Here is a 15058-nt window from a genome sequence, read left to right as displayed (position 1 = left end):
TAGTTATATTTTGACTTGTTGATAATAGCAATTTGTTACATTTACTTACTACCTTTCAATTTATAAAGCATTAAATTTATAGAGCATTATTCATTATATTCACTTGAATTGTGTTTGTTACCTGAGAGAGAGAGAGTAAGTATGTACACAAATGTTATCATCCCCATTTCCATATGAAGAAATGGATTTGGAAATGTTTGAATATTGGAGAAAACAAAGCTTCAAGTTGTATTTCAGTCAGATATGTCAGATGCGCTTTAGCTGAGGAGAGAGAATACAGATGTGCAAAGTAGATCTGTGTAGACCAGAGAAGTCAGTCTCTACTGGAACATTAGCATTTGATAACAAGGGGTATCAAACATGTTACCCACGTTTGGACATGTTTTTGGCAGTTCTGATAGTCACAGTCTTTGGAATAATCTCTTCTTGTTTTCGTGCTCCTCCATTTCTGTCAGCACGTGCCCCTTGAGCAAATGTAAGCCCTGTACTTGTAGGTTGCACAGCTACAAAATGCCAGGGCCTGTTCATCACGCCTCTGTCAAGTGACTCCCTTTTAAGTTTATTTTCTTCTTAAGGTATATGAGATCTTCTACTAAAGAATGAGGTGAACCTTTTCTGACTAAAACTTATACATCAACCTTGAAAACATTAATATGAAATAAGGAACTGTCTTTTTCGTTTTTTGTTTTTTGAGACGGAGTTTCACTCTTGTTGCCCAGGCTGGAGTGCAGTGGTGTAATCTTGGCTCAGTGCAACCTCCGCCTCCCGGGTTCAAGCAATTCTCCTGCCTCAGCCTCCCAAGTAGTTGGGATTACAGGCGCCCACCACCACGCCCAGCTAATTTTTGCGTTTTTAGCAGAGATGGGGTTTTACCATGTTGGCCAGGCTGGTCTCAAACTCCTGACCTCAGGTGATCCAGCCTCCTCTGCCTCCCAAAGTGTTGAGATTACAGGCGTCAGCCACCACGCCCAGTCCAGAACTGTCTTTCAAAATTGTAATTACAGCAAGAATCCCTCTTCTTCCTCTGCTCTACAGGAAACAGTGGAGGGAGTCGCTATATTGCAGGAGGTGGAGGTACTGGGAGTATTGGAGTTGGACAGCCCTGGCAGTTTGGTGGAGGAATAAACAGTGTCTCTTACTGTAATCAGGGATGTGCGAATTCCTGGCTCGCTGATAAGTTCTGTGACCAAGCGTGCAATGTCTTGTCCTGTGGGTTTGATGCTGGCGACTGTGGGCAAGGTATGTTTACTGCCAAACAAATAAGAATGGGAGCATAAAACATCCTTGACAGGTAGAGAGAGTTTTGAATGGCTTTTGTTATTTAAAATAATGATTCTCTGTGTATCCCTTTACCAGCCTTGCATTCAAACTAGTTATGAAAGTAAGAGAACAACATAAATCACTGAAGAGGATCTTTTCCTGTTATTGTTGCAGTCTAGTGTTTTGTTTTGTTTTGTTTGGACCAAGCAGATTTACCTTAGCTGAAAATATGTGGTGAAGTTTTAATTTGGAAACAGAAAAGGATATCAATAATTCATTAAATAAAGATGGTTCAAACACTGGATTTTGTTGATAGCGTATTAATGGAGTTTGTTTTGGCAGAAAGTTTTTTTCAAATGGATAAAAAGATGGAAATTGATTATTGTAATTTATTGTTAAGAACCATGCCATATCTCTATAGTGAGTCAGGATCACTATTTCATGGTAATTATTGTGACTGCCTCAGATAGTGAAATAAGCCCTATACCAGTAACTGTTGTATTAGGATATCTGATTATTTTGAAATTAAAGTCACTCTTAGAAAGTGAAAACTCAGTGCCTACTTCAGCAGCACATATACTAAAATTAGAACAGTTTAGGCATTAGCATGGCCCCTGCACAAGGACGACATGCAAATTCATGATGCATTCCCTATTATTTTTTTTAAAAGAAAGTGAAAACTCAGACTCAAAGAATTAAAGGAAAACAAAGGAAAAATGCCCAGTTAAAAAAAAAAAATCATGTTTCTGTTTTTTCCTCTAGATCATTTTCATGAATTGTATAAAGTGATCCTTCTCCCAAACCAGACTCACTATATTATTCCAAAAGGTGAATGCCTGCCTTATTTCAGCTTTGCAGAAATAGCCAAAAGAGGAGTTGAAGGTGCCTATAGTGACAATCCAATAATTCGACATGCTTCTATTGCCAACAAGTGGAAAACCATCCACCTCATAATGCACAGTGGAATGAATGCCACCACAATACATTTTAATCTCACGTTTCAAAATACAAACGATGAAGAGTTCAAAATGCAGATAACAGTGGAGGTGGACACAAGGGAGGGACCAAAACTGAATTCTACGGCCCAGAAGGGTTACGAAAATTTAGTTAGTCCCGTAACACTTCTTCCAGAGGCGGAAATCCTTTTTGAGGATATTCCCAAAGAAAAACGCTTCCCGAAGTTTAAGAGACATGATGTTAACTCAACAAGGAGAGCCCAGGAAGAGGTGAAAATTCCCCTGGTAAATATTTCACTCCTTCCAAAAGATGCCCAGTTGAGTCTCAATACCTTGGATTTGCAACTGGAACATGGAGACATCACTTTGAAAGGATACAATTTGTCCAAGTCAGCCTTGCTGAGATCATTTCTGATGAACTCACAGCATGCTAAAATAAAAAATCAAGCTATAATAACAGATGAAACAAATGACAGTTTGGTGGCTCCACAGGAGAAACAGGTTCATAAAAGCATCTTGCCAAACAGCTTAGGAGTGTCTGAAAGATTGCAGAGGTTGACTTTTCCTGCAGTGAGTGTAAAAGTGAATGGTCATGACCAGGGTCAGAATCCACCCCTGGACTTGGAGACCACAGCAAGATTTAGATTGGAAACTCACACCCAAAAAACCATAGGCGGAAATGTGACAAAAGAAAAGCCCCCATCTCTGATTGTTCCACTGGAAAGCCAGATGACAAAAGAAAAGAAAATCACAGGGAAAGAAAAAGAGAACAATAGAATGGAGGAAAATGGTGAAAATCACATAGGCGTTACTGAAGTGTTACTTGGAAGAAAGCTGCAGCATTACACAGATAGTTACTTGGGCTTTTTGCCATGGGAGAAAAAAAAGTATTTCCAAGATCTTCTCGATGTAAGTAACATCCAGCCTCATTCTTTCTCATGCTCAGGAAGAGTAAATAATCTCATGATAATATCATTATAGCTACCATTTATTCAGCACTTCCCTGTGCCGGCCATGGAACTAAATGCTTTTCTTACATGGTTTCATTTAATTTACCCAATAACCCTAATAATAAAAAATGTCATATGAAGGTATTTATTATTGCTATCCCCATTTTGTAGTTTAGGAAACAGCCCAAGTGTGAATGAGTAAGGGATTTAGCCAGGGGCGTACTTGGAGGAAGGAGAGCGGGAAGTGGCATGTTGTCTTGTCTTGACATTTCAGATATGGTATTTTTCCAGCTTTACTGATGAAAAACCCTGAAGTTTGATTAAGTTCATTCGCTTCCCCAACATTATAACAGCAAATCAGTGTGAGCCAAGCCTCAAAGTTGGACTGCTCGTCGCCCTGTACCATGGCTTCACTGTGCTGTGGTGTCATCTGTACCTCTCCTCAGTGCTCTCACGGTGCTAACCACTGGGGAATGCAAGATGACGGGAACATAGCCACTGCTCATGTGGAAACTCAGGGACCAGTAGAGAAGACAAATTTGTGGGGAGAAAACTGTAGCAAAGAGATGTGTCTGTGTTGAGATATGGGCAAGAAGTTCAGAGGGAGGACTCCTTAGCTCTGCCTAGAAGTACTAGGGAAGGCATACAGGAGGAAGTGCCCTGTGGACTGACCTTCGAAGGGGTGGGAGTTGACAGACCAAAAAAAAAAAAATCATACAGTCTGGGCTGAATAGTGAAGGCACACAGCCACGAGTGGGTGTTAGGCTGGGAGAAAAGAGAGTGAAGGAGGAACTATGTCCTCAGCATTTTAGGAAGTATCTTGTGCCTTGCACATGAGGCATTTACAGATTGTCTAGTGAGGGACTGCAGTGTTCTTGACTATGTTTATTTCCTCAGTTTCCCCCATTTTCTTTCCTTTCCTTTCTTTTTTTTTTTTTTTTTTTTTTTTTTTTTTTGAGATGGAGTTTTGCTCTTTTTCCCAAGCTGGAGTGCAATGGCGTGATCTCGGCTCACTGCAGTCTTTGCCTCCCAGGTTCAAGAGATTCTCCTGTCTCAGCCTCCTGAGTGGCTGGGATTACAGGCACGTGCCAGCATGCCTGGCCAATTTTTTGTATTTTTAGTGGAGACGGGGTTTCACCATGTTAGCCAGGCTGGTCTCGAACTCCTGACTTAAGGTGATCCGCCCGCCTCAGCCTCCCAAAGTGCTGGGATTACAGGCGTGAGCCACTGTGCTTGGCCTCTTTCCTTTTTTTTTTTTTTTTTTAATTTACAAAAGCATTATAGGCTAGTAGTAAAATTTGCAAACAATTCAAAAATATACAGTAAATAAAGGAAAGTTCTTCCTTCTTCAGTCTCCTTCCCGGAGATAATTGCTGTTAATAGTTTGATGGGTATTCTTCCAGTATTTTTCTATAGCTATGCAAACATACCTATATGTATGTATAGTTATATATAGAGAAATATATGTATAGTGTAAATTTACATATATTTCCCTGCAGTTGCCTTTTGATGTAGTAGTATGTGGGCAAATGCCATTATTTATTTATTTATTTATACCCATGCCAGTGCCATTATTCTTTTTAATGGCTGCAGGTTAGTTCCAATGTTTTGTGATTACAAATAGTGTTGCAGTGAATACTCTCGTACATATATCTTACATTTCAGTGAGTTTTAGTTCTGCAGGTAGAATTACTAGCTTAGCAGGTATAAACTTTAAATATGTCTTTCTGAAATGTTGCACCACTTCATATTTCCACAAACAGTATACAACAGTGCTTGTTTCACTGCAGTCTAACCAACACCAGTTAATATCAGTCTCCTTACATTTTTATTTTTATCAGTTTGAGAAGCAAAAATATTTCTGTAAAGTGTTTGAATGCTTTGCCAATTTTCTTTGCCTATTTAGTTCTGCCTCTGACTGGTTTTGATTTTATAATATTAAAACTATTATAAGATGAAACCAAATTTGTTTCTAGTCCTTGCGCTTAAAACTCAAGGACTTGCACATTTGATATCACCTGCAGAAATAGCTTGATATTGAAAGTACTATCAAATGTATATGTACATAAATTTTCTAAATGTTGCATTGAATTAGCTTTGACATCTCACAGTCAGTGACCAGTCCTTGAAGAATACCCTCCATATGTGACTGTTGTTATGTAGATCTCCATCGTACAGCTGTTGTTCTCAAACCAACATTGGTGATACTTGCACTGAAATCCAGTTTAGTCCTGCTAAGTCCAGTTTAGATCCTTAAAGTGACCTGTTAACATGTATTTCATTTGCTCTTAATGAAGAGTTCGTGACTAGTTATTACCACATTATATAAAATGTCTTGTAACAAAGTACACTTGTGCACTAAACATAATGCTGAGTTACATGTAGAATTCTCTTTTCAGGAAGAAGAGTCATTGAAGACACAATTGGCATACTTCACTGATAGCAAAAATACTGGGAGGCAACTAAAAGATACATTTGCAGATTCCCTCAGATATGTAAATAAAATTCTAAATAGCAAGTTTGGATTCACATCGCGGAAAGTCCCTGCTCACATGCCTCACATGATTGACCGGATTGTTATGCAAGAACTGCAAGATATGTAAGTCTTGCTCGTGTTTGAATTGTTTGCTTGTGTTCAGAACTAAGGCTACTTGAAATGTGCATATTTACCATGCTAAATTTATAGCTCTAATATTTGATGACTAATATGTTAAAGGTATTATCTAAGTGGGAAAGAAAAAAGTCCATCTCTGCAAATGTTAGATACGGTACATACTTTGAATATCCAGAGTTTGTAATATGTTATATTTGGACAGGTTCCCTGAAGAATTTGACAAGACGTCATTTCACAAAGTGCGCCATTCTGAGGATATGCAGTTTGCCTTCTCTTATTTTTATTATCTCATGAGTGCAGTGCAGCCACTGAATATATCTCAAGTCTTTGATGAAGTTGATACAGATCAATCTGGTGTCTTGTCTGACAGAGAAATCCGAACACTGGCTACCAGAATTCACGAACTGCCGTTAAGTTTGCAGGTGTCGTATTGTCTTATTCTAAACTTTTTGATGTTTTAAATGAGAATTTAATTCTGGTCAGGCGCAGTGGCTCACACCTGTAATCCCAGCACTTTGGGAGGCTGAGGCAGCTGAGCTCAGGAGTTCGAGACCAACCTGGGCAACACGGTGAAACCCCGTCTCTACTAAAAATACAAAAAATTAGCCGGATGTGGTGGCATGTGCCTGTCATTCCAGCTGCTTGGGAGGCTGAGACAGGAGAAACGCTTCACCCCGGGAGGTGGAGGTTGCAGTGAGCCAAGATTGCACCACTGCACTCCAGCCTGGGCAACAGAGTGAGACTCTGTCTCAAAAAAAAAAAAAAAAAAAGAAAATTTTAATTCTGACCATGTCTCTTTTTCCCCTACGTATTTTAATTTATTGCAAGTAAAAATAATTCTTAATATTTACTGTGGGTATTCATAGCTAGTCTGTTTTAGTGCTAGAATTATAACCAAATTTGGGGTTTGTATTTTATGAAATTACTTTTTGCAGGTTTTCAGTAGGGATTGATCTTGTATTGTCTGGAAAAGAGCCAGACCATACCTGCATATGAGATTCTTGTGGTATATTCATTCTAGGACTTCAGGTGTGGCTAGCTGGAGATCTCAGCTAGCCCCTCCTTCATGGCATCCTCTAGTCCCAGGAGTAGGAAACTCACTAATGGAGGTACCCAGATGAATCTAGCTGCAGGGCATGATTTCTCCTGAGCCCTGGACCACCTTGTGTAAATGGGTATCTCAGAGGCCAGAATGTTCTTTGAGATGAAGATGAAATATTTTTGTTGGCATTGTCTCATTCTGCTCTTCTTAGAGTGCCTTTATCTTAAGAATCATATAGTCAGACTCTCTTTGAAGATAGCATTTAAACCATTTTTGGAAGCTTTCACTTAATTTTTATTTTTAAAACCACAGTCATTACTTACAATGCGCATAACAGATTTATCATCTTTTTCTTTGTTAGGATTTGACAGGTCTGGAACACATGCTAATAAATTGCTCAAAAATGCTTCCTGCTGATATCACGCAGCTAAATAATATTCCACCAACTCAGGAATCCTACTATGATCCCAACCTGGTAAGTGGAATGGGTTACTTTTATGTACAACAGAAAGTACATCCTTATCAAGTGTTACTTACAGCATTTCTGTATAGCACTTCAGAACTAGCAGCAGGCTCTATGGTTTTATATGTCTTTGTTGCAAAACAGTAGCACAGGTAATCCAAATCATTCATAGCTTGCTTTGGAATCTTACTGTTCACCCCATAGATGCGTAATTTGGATTTGTTGCTTATATTCCATAAGCGGATGTCCTGTTTACTAAGGGTGACAGAAAATAGCCCCAGAGTATTCTCATTGGCCAGAGAGAACAATCCTGAGGTTTAACAATCAAGGAAATATTCATCACATGGAATGTCATCGTTCATCAAAGCTGAATTGCTTTAATGCTGGCACTTACTCCATTTTACCAGTAGGGGCAGTGGGTGATTAACACATGACTGCATTGGAATGTCATTTGGCTGAAATAATTGAAAGAGTGTAGATTATAGAGACATTTTAGTTTCAGAGAAGTTATAATGTGAAGAAAATCATAGAATTGATGAAATGAATATAATACAGCCATTAATCTGCTATTTTCTGTTAATTTTTTACTGATAAATGGAAAAATTCTTTTTTTTTTTTTTTTTTAGCTTTATTTTCAGGGCTCTTTTTCACAAAGTAATCTTTTTCTTTTTTTTTTTTTTGAGACGGAGTCTCGCTCTTTCGCCCAGGCCGGAGTGCAGTGGCGCTATCTTGGCTCACTGCAAGCTCCGCCTTCCGGGTTCACGCCATTCTCCTGCCTCAGCCTCCTGAGTAGCTGGGACTACAGGCGCCCGCCACCACGCCCGGCTAATTTTTTGTATTTTTAGTAGAGACGGGGTTTCACTGTGTTAGCCAGGATGATCTCAATCTCCTGACCTTGTGATACGCCTGCCTTAGCATCCCAAAGTGCCGGGATTACAGGCGTGAGCCACTGCACCCAGCGAAAAATTCTTATATAATAAAATTAGGTGGGGAAAATAATGGGTACTACCATATAGACAGTATGAGTTGAACTATAAAAATCCTCTAAGTACATATACAACACACATACTCCAAAAGACAACAGAAATGACAGTAGGTTAAATCACAGGTAGTTTTTAATATCCTTTTTGTACACTAGAGTTTTTCATATTTTCTACAATGAGTAGATTTTGCTTTCATAATCAGAATGAAGGGTATTTTTTAAAAACTACTATCTTGGAAATCTTCAAGCCATGTATAAATAATGACTGCAGATAGGACACCTCCTCCCTCATGAGGAGACACAGTGTGACAAGTGGCAGCCATTGGTGAAAGAGGTCAGCATAGCAGCCATCAGAGCACATAGTATGAGTGTTGCCTATCACGTGTAGATTAGTTTAGCATATGGCATGGGTTAGTATATGGATATGTGCCACTTAAAAGCCAATTCTCTAAATGTGCTAAGACTTAACATTACCAAATTAATAAAGTTGAGATAAATAGAGGAGTAAGACCTGGTATCAGCCTTAAAGGAACTTGCTCCAGTGGGATTAGCAGATAGGAATCAGCAGGTCAAGAATGAGACTAGGGCTGGGCACGGTGGCACGTGCCTATAATCTCAACACTTTGGGAGGCCAAGGTGGGCGGATCACCTGAGGTCAGGAATTCAAGACCAGCCTGGCCAACATGGTGAAACCCCTTCTATACTAAAAAATACAAAAATTGGCCGGGTGCGATGGCTCATGCCTTTAATCCCAGCACTTTGGGAGGCCAAGGCGGGCGGATCACTTGAGGTCAGGAGTTCGAGACCAGCCTAGCTAACATGGTGAAACCCTGTATCTACTAAAAATACAAAAATGAGTTGGGTGTGGTGGCGGGTTCCTGTAATCCCAGCTACTCGGGAAACTGAGACAGGAGAATCACTTGAACCCGAGAGGTGGAAGTTGCAGTAAGCTGAGATCGCGCCACTGCACTCCAGCCTGGGCGATAGAGTGAGACTCCGTCTCAAAAAAAAAAAAATGAGACTATGAGACTATTTGTGGGTCGGGAATTCACCAGACGCCTCACACAGAGCTGGTACGCAGTCAGGCTGATAACAGAAGAGCAGCTCGTCTGTGTACTTCAGCAGTTTATTTGGGGTTTTTGCCATGATCCAATAGGATAAAGTACTTCAGGTTTGGTTTGTGAAAAATGCATTATAAACTCTATTATATAAATGGTAGTAATTGTTTGCCAGTATGTTCTTAAAGATGAAAAAGATGTATATGTAGTCACAGTTGGTGTTTTTCTTACCTCCAGAGAGCATAGAATCAAAGTTTTAAGAATCAGAACTAAGAGTAGGACTAAATTGCCCTAGTTTCAGCTCTGATGTGATATCTGATCTACTTATATTTTCTCATAGCCACCGGTCACTAAAAGTCTAGTAACAAACTGTAAACCAGTAACTGACAAAATCCACAAAGCATATAAGGACAAAAACAAATACAGGTAAGTAGTACACGCATACTCCCTTTGTTTAGTATAAGAGTAATCACAAAGGTCTGGCTTTTTTATAATTCTACAATATTTTGTCTATTAAGCACTGTTCTAAAATTTATATGAGATTGTTTGCTGTAGTAGTATTAAAAGTTTAAGTTATTTTGTGGATGTTGAGTCCACTACGGTTTTAAAAAATGTATTTTCTATTGAAGTTTTATTTTTTATATCCATGTAATTATTTAAACTCTTCAAATATGTTTTGATAATTAGGTTTGAAATCATGGGAGAAGAAGAAATAGCTTTTAAAATGATTCGTACCAACGTTTCTCATGTGGTTGGCCAGTTGGATGACATAAGAAAAAACCCTAGGTACTGATTTTTATATATAATTTTTAATTATGCAAATAAACCTGAATAAAAGGACTGGAAAGAAGGGAGTAGCTTATTTCTGTATGGAACAGACCAAAAGGCCTAACAGTGGAGGCAGTGTTGGAGCTGGTGGTTGAGTGAGAGATAGGAGTTGCAAGTTGAGGTAGGGTCCCCCATGCAGAGGGATGAGCCCGAACTTCGAAGAACTGGGTTCTATTAATAACAAGCTGTTCAGAGAGACCCAGGGACAGATCGCATTGTGGGGAGGTGAGGCCAGGCAGCTGGGACATTCTAGAAATGCCTTTTTAGAATTATGGCATTTCTAGAAAGGTACTTCCAGAACAGTTGTTTAGATGGAATTCAAAGTAAAGTTCAGATTAGCTTTTGAGGAAAAAGGAATGCTACCGTAAATGTGAACCTTAATCCAGTATACTCCAGCCATCCTTTGGGGATGAATAAATTTTCAGGTTTACCTAAGTCTTAACAATTTCTTTACTAGCCCCTTAACTGTTACTTTAGCACGTTTGATAAAATGTGCTAAAAATATGCATTTTTGAGTTTTTAACTTTAGTGGGAAATAGATGTTTCATCAACTTCTTTGGAAAATAAAGACACTGGCATATAAACTATATTTTTTTGAGACAGGATCTCACTCTGTTGTCCAAGCTGGAGTGCAGTAATGCAAACATGGCTCACTGTAGCCTCGACCTCCTGGGCTCAAGCAATCCTCCCACCTCAGCCTCCTGACTAGCGGAACCACAGACATGAGCTGCTGCACCCAGCTAAAATGGAGTATTTTTAATTTCTGGGTCTTTTAAATGCATTTGGAGGTCTTTAGTTTTACCTCACTGAAATTAGGATTTTAATTATAAATAATCAAAGATGTGAACCTTACAGACATTTTAAAGCCATTATATTTTTTCTACAAATCCTGTTCTCGTTTGAAGGAGAAAGAAATTGGAATTTTCAAAAAAAATAAAAATACCTTTAACACCTATTTAGTGTCTTCAGTAATCCAGTAAAATACTTGATTTTTTACAAAATGTTTCCCACAAGCCAAGCAAACCATAAGCTACAATAATAATTACCTAGCGTACAGCCCTCTTTGCATATGCTGTTCCCTCCACTTGAAGTGTACTGTTTAATTTCTTAAAATAACTTTAGCTTTTAAGAACCAATTTTGATGGGAGTACAGACTTCCCCCATTTTCTTGATGAGTTCTCTCCGTCATGTGTAGTAATAATGTGAGAATTTGCAGTTTTTAGTTGTAGCCTATACTTTTAGGTCTTTGTACCAATTTGAAAGTTAGGGGTTAGAGTATTCATAGACATTTTCATGGTACTTAAAGGGACAGGGGTTTAGTAAAAAGACACATGGCAAGCCAGGCTTTTTCCACAGTTTGCCAGGCCCAGCTGCCTCTTGTGTACCTGAACAGATTTTATCATTAACCCTTGTTTATGTTGTTTTGTTTTATTTCGACGAAGGCTTATTTTAAGTCAGGCATGGAAAACTAGACTTCAGACTGACTTCAGCTTTAAGGACATGTTTATCCCATTAACAGGGAGTCTGGGATAGACAATCTCCAGGCTTTGTTTTTCTCTGAATTTCTTAGCTCTGCTTGTGATGGCTTCATCATCAGGCCACAGACCATTAACACATTCTAGAACTTTAACATTGGTTAAATAATACCATCTAATAGCCTGTCTTCAGCATTTCCCCAGTTGCCTCCAAATGCCCTTCATAGCTGTTCTCTGCCTCTTTTGTTTGTTTTTAATCCAAGATACACTCAAGGCTCATATATTAGGTTGACATAGCTCTTTAGTATCCTTTAATTTAAAGCAGTCTCCAGGTTTAGAGAAAGATGAATGAGCTTTCACATACCCCTCACTTGTCTTCTTCAGAAGTGTAGGCTACAACTAAAACTTCCTTCTTCAGAAGGAAGACAAGTGATTTATATTTATTTACTTCCGTTTCTATCTGACCTTGTTTCATCTAAACACACCCACTCCATCACTGCTACCTGATTAATATTAAGTGAATCTCAAACATTGTATCATTTTAGCTCCACGTTTTTTGTATGTATCTCCAAAATATAAAGATTCTTAAAAATATAACCACAATACCATTATCACCCTAAAAAAATCAATAATGATTCCTTAATATGACCAACTACTTTGTCAATGTACACCTTTCACTCCTCTTAACTTTCATAAAGACTTATGTGTTTTTTTGGTTTTTAAGTTTGTTGGTTTGAAGTTAAATCTATGGGTTTTCCCTCCATCTCTCTTTTTTTAACCGTATAATTTTTTGCATGTGTATATGAAGAAATCTGATTATAGATTCTATAGCTATCTTACACTTTGTCCTTCTCTGATTGAATCCTAGTTAACAAGTTTCTATGTCTCTTGTATTTCCCATAAATTGGTAGTTGGATCTGAAGGCTTTATCAGGTTTGTTTGATTTTTTTTTTTAATTTTGGCGAATCTACTTCAAAAGTATTGGCCTACCTACAAGCCACTTTAATGGGCCCTTAGTTTAGTGACCTTTGCCTTGAAAGGAACTTGAAACAAGCAAGGAAGCACCACTGTAATCTGCTTTTTTGCCAGAACTGTAGCATCTTACAGCTTGGTTAGAGACATAGTAAGCAGAAATTATCAAATTCATATAATATATAGCTATAAGGCACTGTCTCTCTCTCTCAATTATTTACATGATTTTTCTTTGTAATATAACTATCATTTTAGAGAACTTGGTTTTGATTTTTTTTTTTTTTAATCTTTTTGAGACAGTCTCGCTTTATCACCCAGGCTGGAGTGCAGTGGTGCAATCTAAAGATTGCTCACTGCAACCTCTGCCTCCCGAGTTCAGCAATTCTAGTGCCTCAGCCTCTCGAGTAGCTGGGATTACAGGCGTGCCACCACACCCGGCTAATTTTTTTGTATTTTTAGTAAAGACAGGGTTTCACCATGTTGGCTAGGCTGGTCTCAAATTTTTGACCTCAAGTAATCAGCCTACCTTGATCTCCCAAAGTGCTGGGTTTATAGGCATGAGCCACCATGCATGGCCTTCAGAGAACTTGGTTTTAGGTACTTACGGATTGTCTTTCTTTTTTTTCCTCACTGCAGCCTCTCCCTCCCAGGTTCAAGCGATTCTCCTGCCTCAGCTTCCTGAAGAGCTGGGACCACAGGCACGCGCCACCACATCTGGCTAATTTTCATATTTGTAGTAGAGATGGGTTTCGCCATGTTGGTCAAGCTGGTCTCAAACTCCTGACCTCAGGTGATCTGCCCACCTCTGCCTCCCAAAGTGCTGGGATTACAGGTGTGAGCCGCCATGCCTGGCCACTGATTGCCTTTGCTAGCTGCCAACAAAATATTCTAGTCAGTTAACTACATTTATTGAACAATTAATTCAGGACACTCTAAAAGGAAGTCATTAAATTAATTTACTCCCATAGCTAAAAGGCCATCTACCCTAGTTCTCTTGTTTTATACATGAGGAATATCTAAAGAAAAATTTTATAGAATATCATTCCCCCAGAGAATCATATCAGCAAATACACCAACTTGGGACATAAGTCCATTTAAAATATATTTGGAATCCACATCCTTGTTTTGTTAGGTCAGGATTATCCATATGTAACTAATAACCCTGGCTCTCTGTTATTTCAGGAAGTTTGTTTGCCTGAATGACAACATTGACCACAATCATAAAGATGCTCAGACAGTGAAGGCTGTTCTCAGGGACTTCTATGAATCCATGTTCCCCATACCTTCCCAATTTGAGCTGCCAAGAGAGTATCGAAACCGTTTCCTTCATATGCATGAGCTGCAGGAATGGTAAATTCTCATGTTTTATATATGCATGTGTGTGGGTGAGTGTATACATGCATATGTATCTATATGTTAGTGATGAAATGTTTTTTTAATGAAATTTCTCTTTTTATTTTTTATTTTTTGAGACGGAGTTTTGTTCTTGTTGCCCAAGCTGGAGTGCAATGGCGCAATCTCAGCTCACTGCAACCTCCGCCTCCTGGGTACAATGATTCTTCTGCCTCAGCCTCCTGAGTAGCTGGGATTACAGGCATGTGCCACGAAGCCCAGCTAATTTTTTGTATTTTTAGTAGAAACAGAGTTTCATCATGTTAGCCAGGCTGGTCTAGAACTCCTGACCTCAGGTGATCCGCCTGCCTCAGCCTCCCAAAGTGCTGGGATTACAGGTGTGAGCCACCATGCTCGGCCAAAATTTCTTTAACGTGTTATTTGCTCTTTAATTTCTTTGTAAAATGTATAGTTATAATTTTTATTGCGTTTAATATTTGAAAGACATTTATTTGCATTTTAAGGGAGTTGAAAAAATGTGTAACTGGGTTCTTTCAGTCTAGTTGGAACTTCATTTATTCAACTGTTTGTTGACCAATGTGTAAGTGAAGGGATTGTTTAGTATAAAATGAGAGGTACATGAGGTCGGTATGTGCTGAGCTGATAGTGAAAGACTTTGGGGAAAATGAATTAAACTAAGTCCTGAAGGCAGAATCTCAGAAGTGGTGAGAAGGGAACAATGAGCAAAAGCTTGGAGGTGGGAATGATCAGGGCAATTTGGGGGCTAGCCCAGCTTAGTTGGAGAATTCATACTGAAATAGTGGAGTGTAAACCTGGAAACGTATTAGGAGCCATTTCATTCAGTACTTCAACAACCAGACTATCTGGTTAGCCTTTATAACCAACCAGGAAACTTTATAATGAGTAAAGGATTGGGTTAAGCAGTTTGTTTTGTTTTGTTTTGAGACAGTCTTGCTCTGTCACCCAGATTGGAGTGCAGTGGCATGATGTCTACTCACTGCAACCTCTACCTCCTGGGTTCAAGCGATTCTCATGCCTCAGCCTCCCGAGTAGCTGGAATTACAGGCATATGCCACCATGCTCAGCTAATTTTTGTTATTTTTAG

At 39.0% G+C, this 15058-nt stretch overlaps 1 protein-coding gene and 1 non-coding gene across 7 annotated transcripts in view; both read left to right on the top strand.

Moving 5' to 3' along the window:
* Window positions 1-15058, top strand: part of GNPTAB (N-acetylglucosamine-1-phosphate transferase subunits alpha and beta) — an 86042-nt gene that overhangs the window by 63571 nt on the left and 7413 nt on the right. For 5 of the 6 annotated variants that reach the window (XM_001155334.7, XM_063787020.1, XM_016924048.4 and 2 more), the window contains 8 exons: window positions 1036-1239; window positions 2023-3125; window positions 5566-5765; window positions 5983-6202; window positions 7184-7297; window positions 9666-9751; window positions 10013-10111; window positions 13783-13950. In XM_001155334.7, coding sequence (XP_001155334.5) covers window positions 1036-1239; window positions 2023-3125; window positions 5566-5765; window positions 5983-6202; window positions 7184-7297; window positions 9666-9751; window positions 10013-10111; window positions 13783-13950 — 2194 coding nt within the window. Of the gene's footprint in view, window positions 1-1035; window positions 1240-2022; window positions 3126-5565; window positions 5766-5982; window positions 6203-7183; window positions 7298-9665; window positions 9752-10012; window positions 10112-10756; window positions 11080-13782; window positions 13951-15058 lie in introns of those variants that run through there. The other variant, XM_054663464.2, reaches the window with a different exon arrangement.
* LOC112205100 (U6 spliceosomal RNA) lies at window positions 1816-1919 on the top strand. Its single transcript, XR_002938961.1, has one exon. It is a non-coding gene; the product is annotated as a U6 spliceosomal RNA (small nuclear RNA).

The sequence above is a fragment of the Pan troglodytes genome, chromosome 10 (assembly GCF_028858775.2).
Source record: "Pan troglodytes isolate AG18354 chromosome 10, NHGRI_mPanTro3-v2.0_pri, whole genome shotgun sequence".
NCBI lineage: Eukaryota > Metazoa > Chordata > Mammalia > Primates > Hominidae > Pan > Pan troglodytes.
This window is presented reverse-complemented; position numbering and strand designations above follow the sequence as displayed.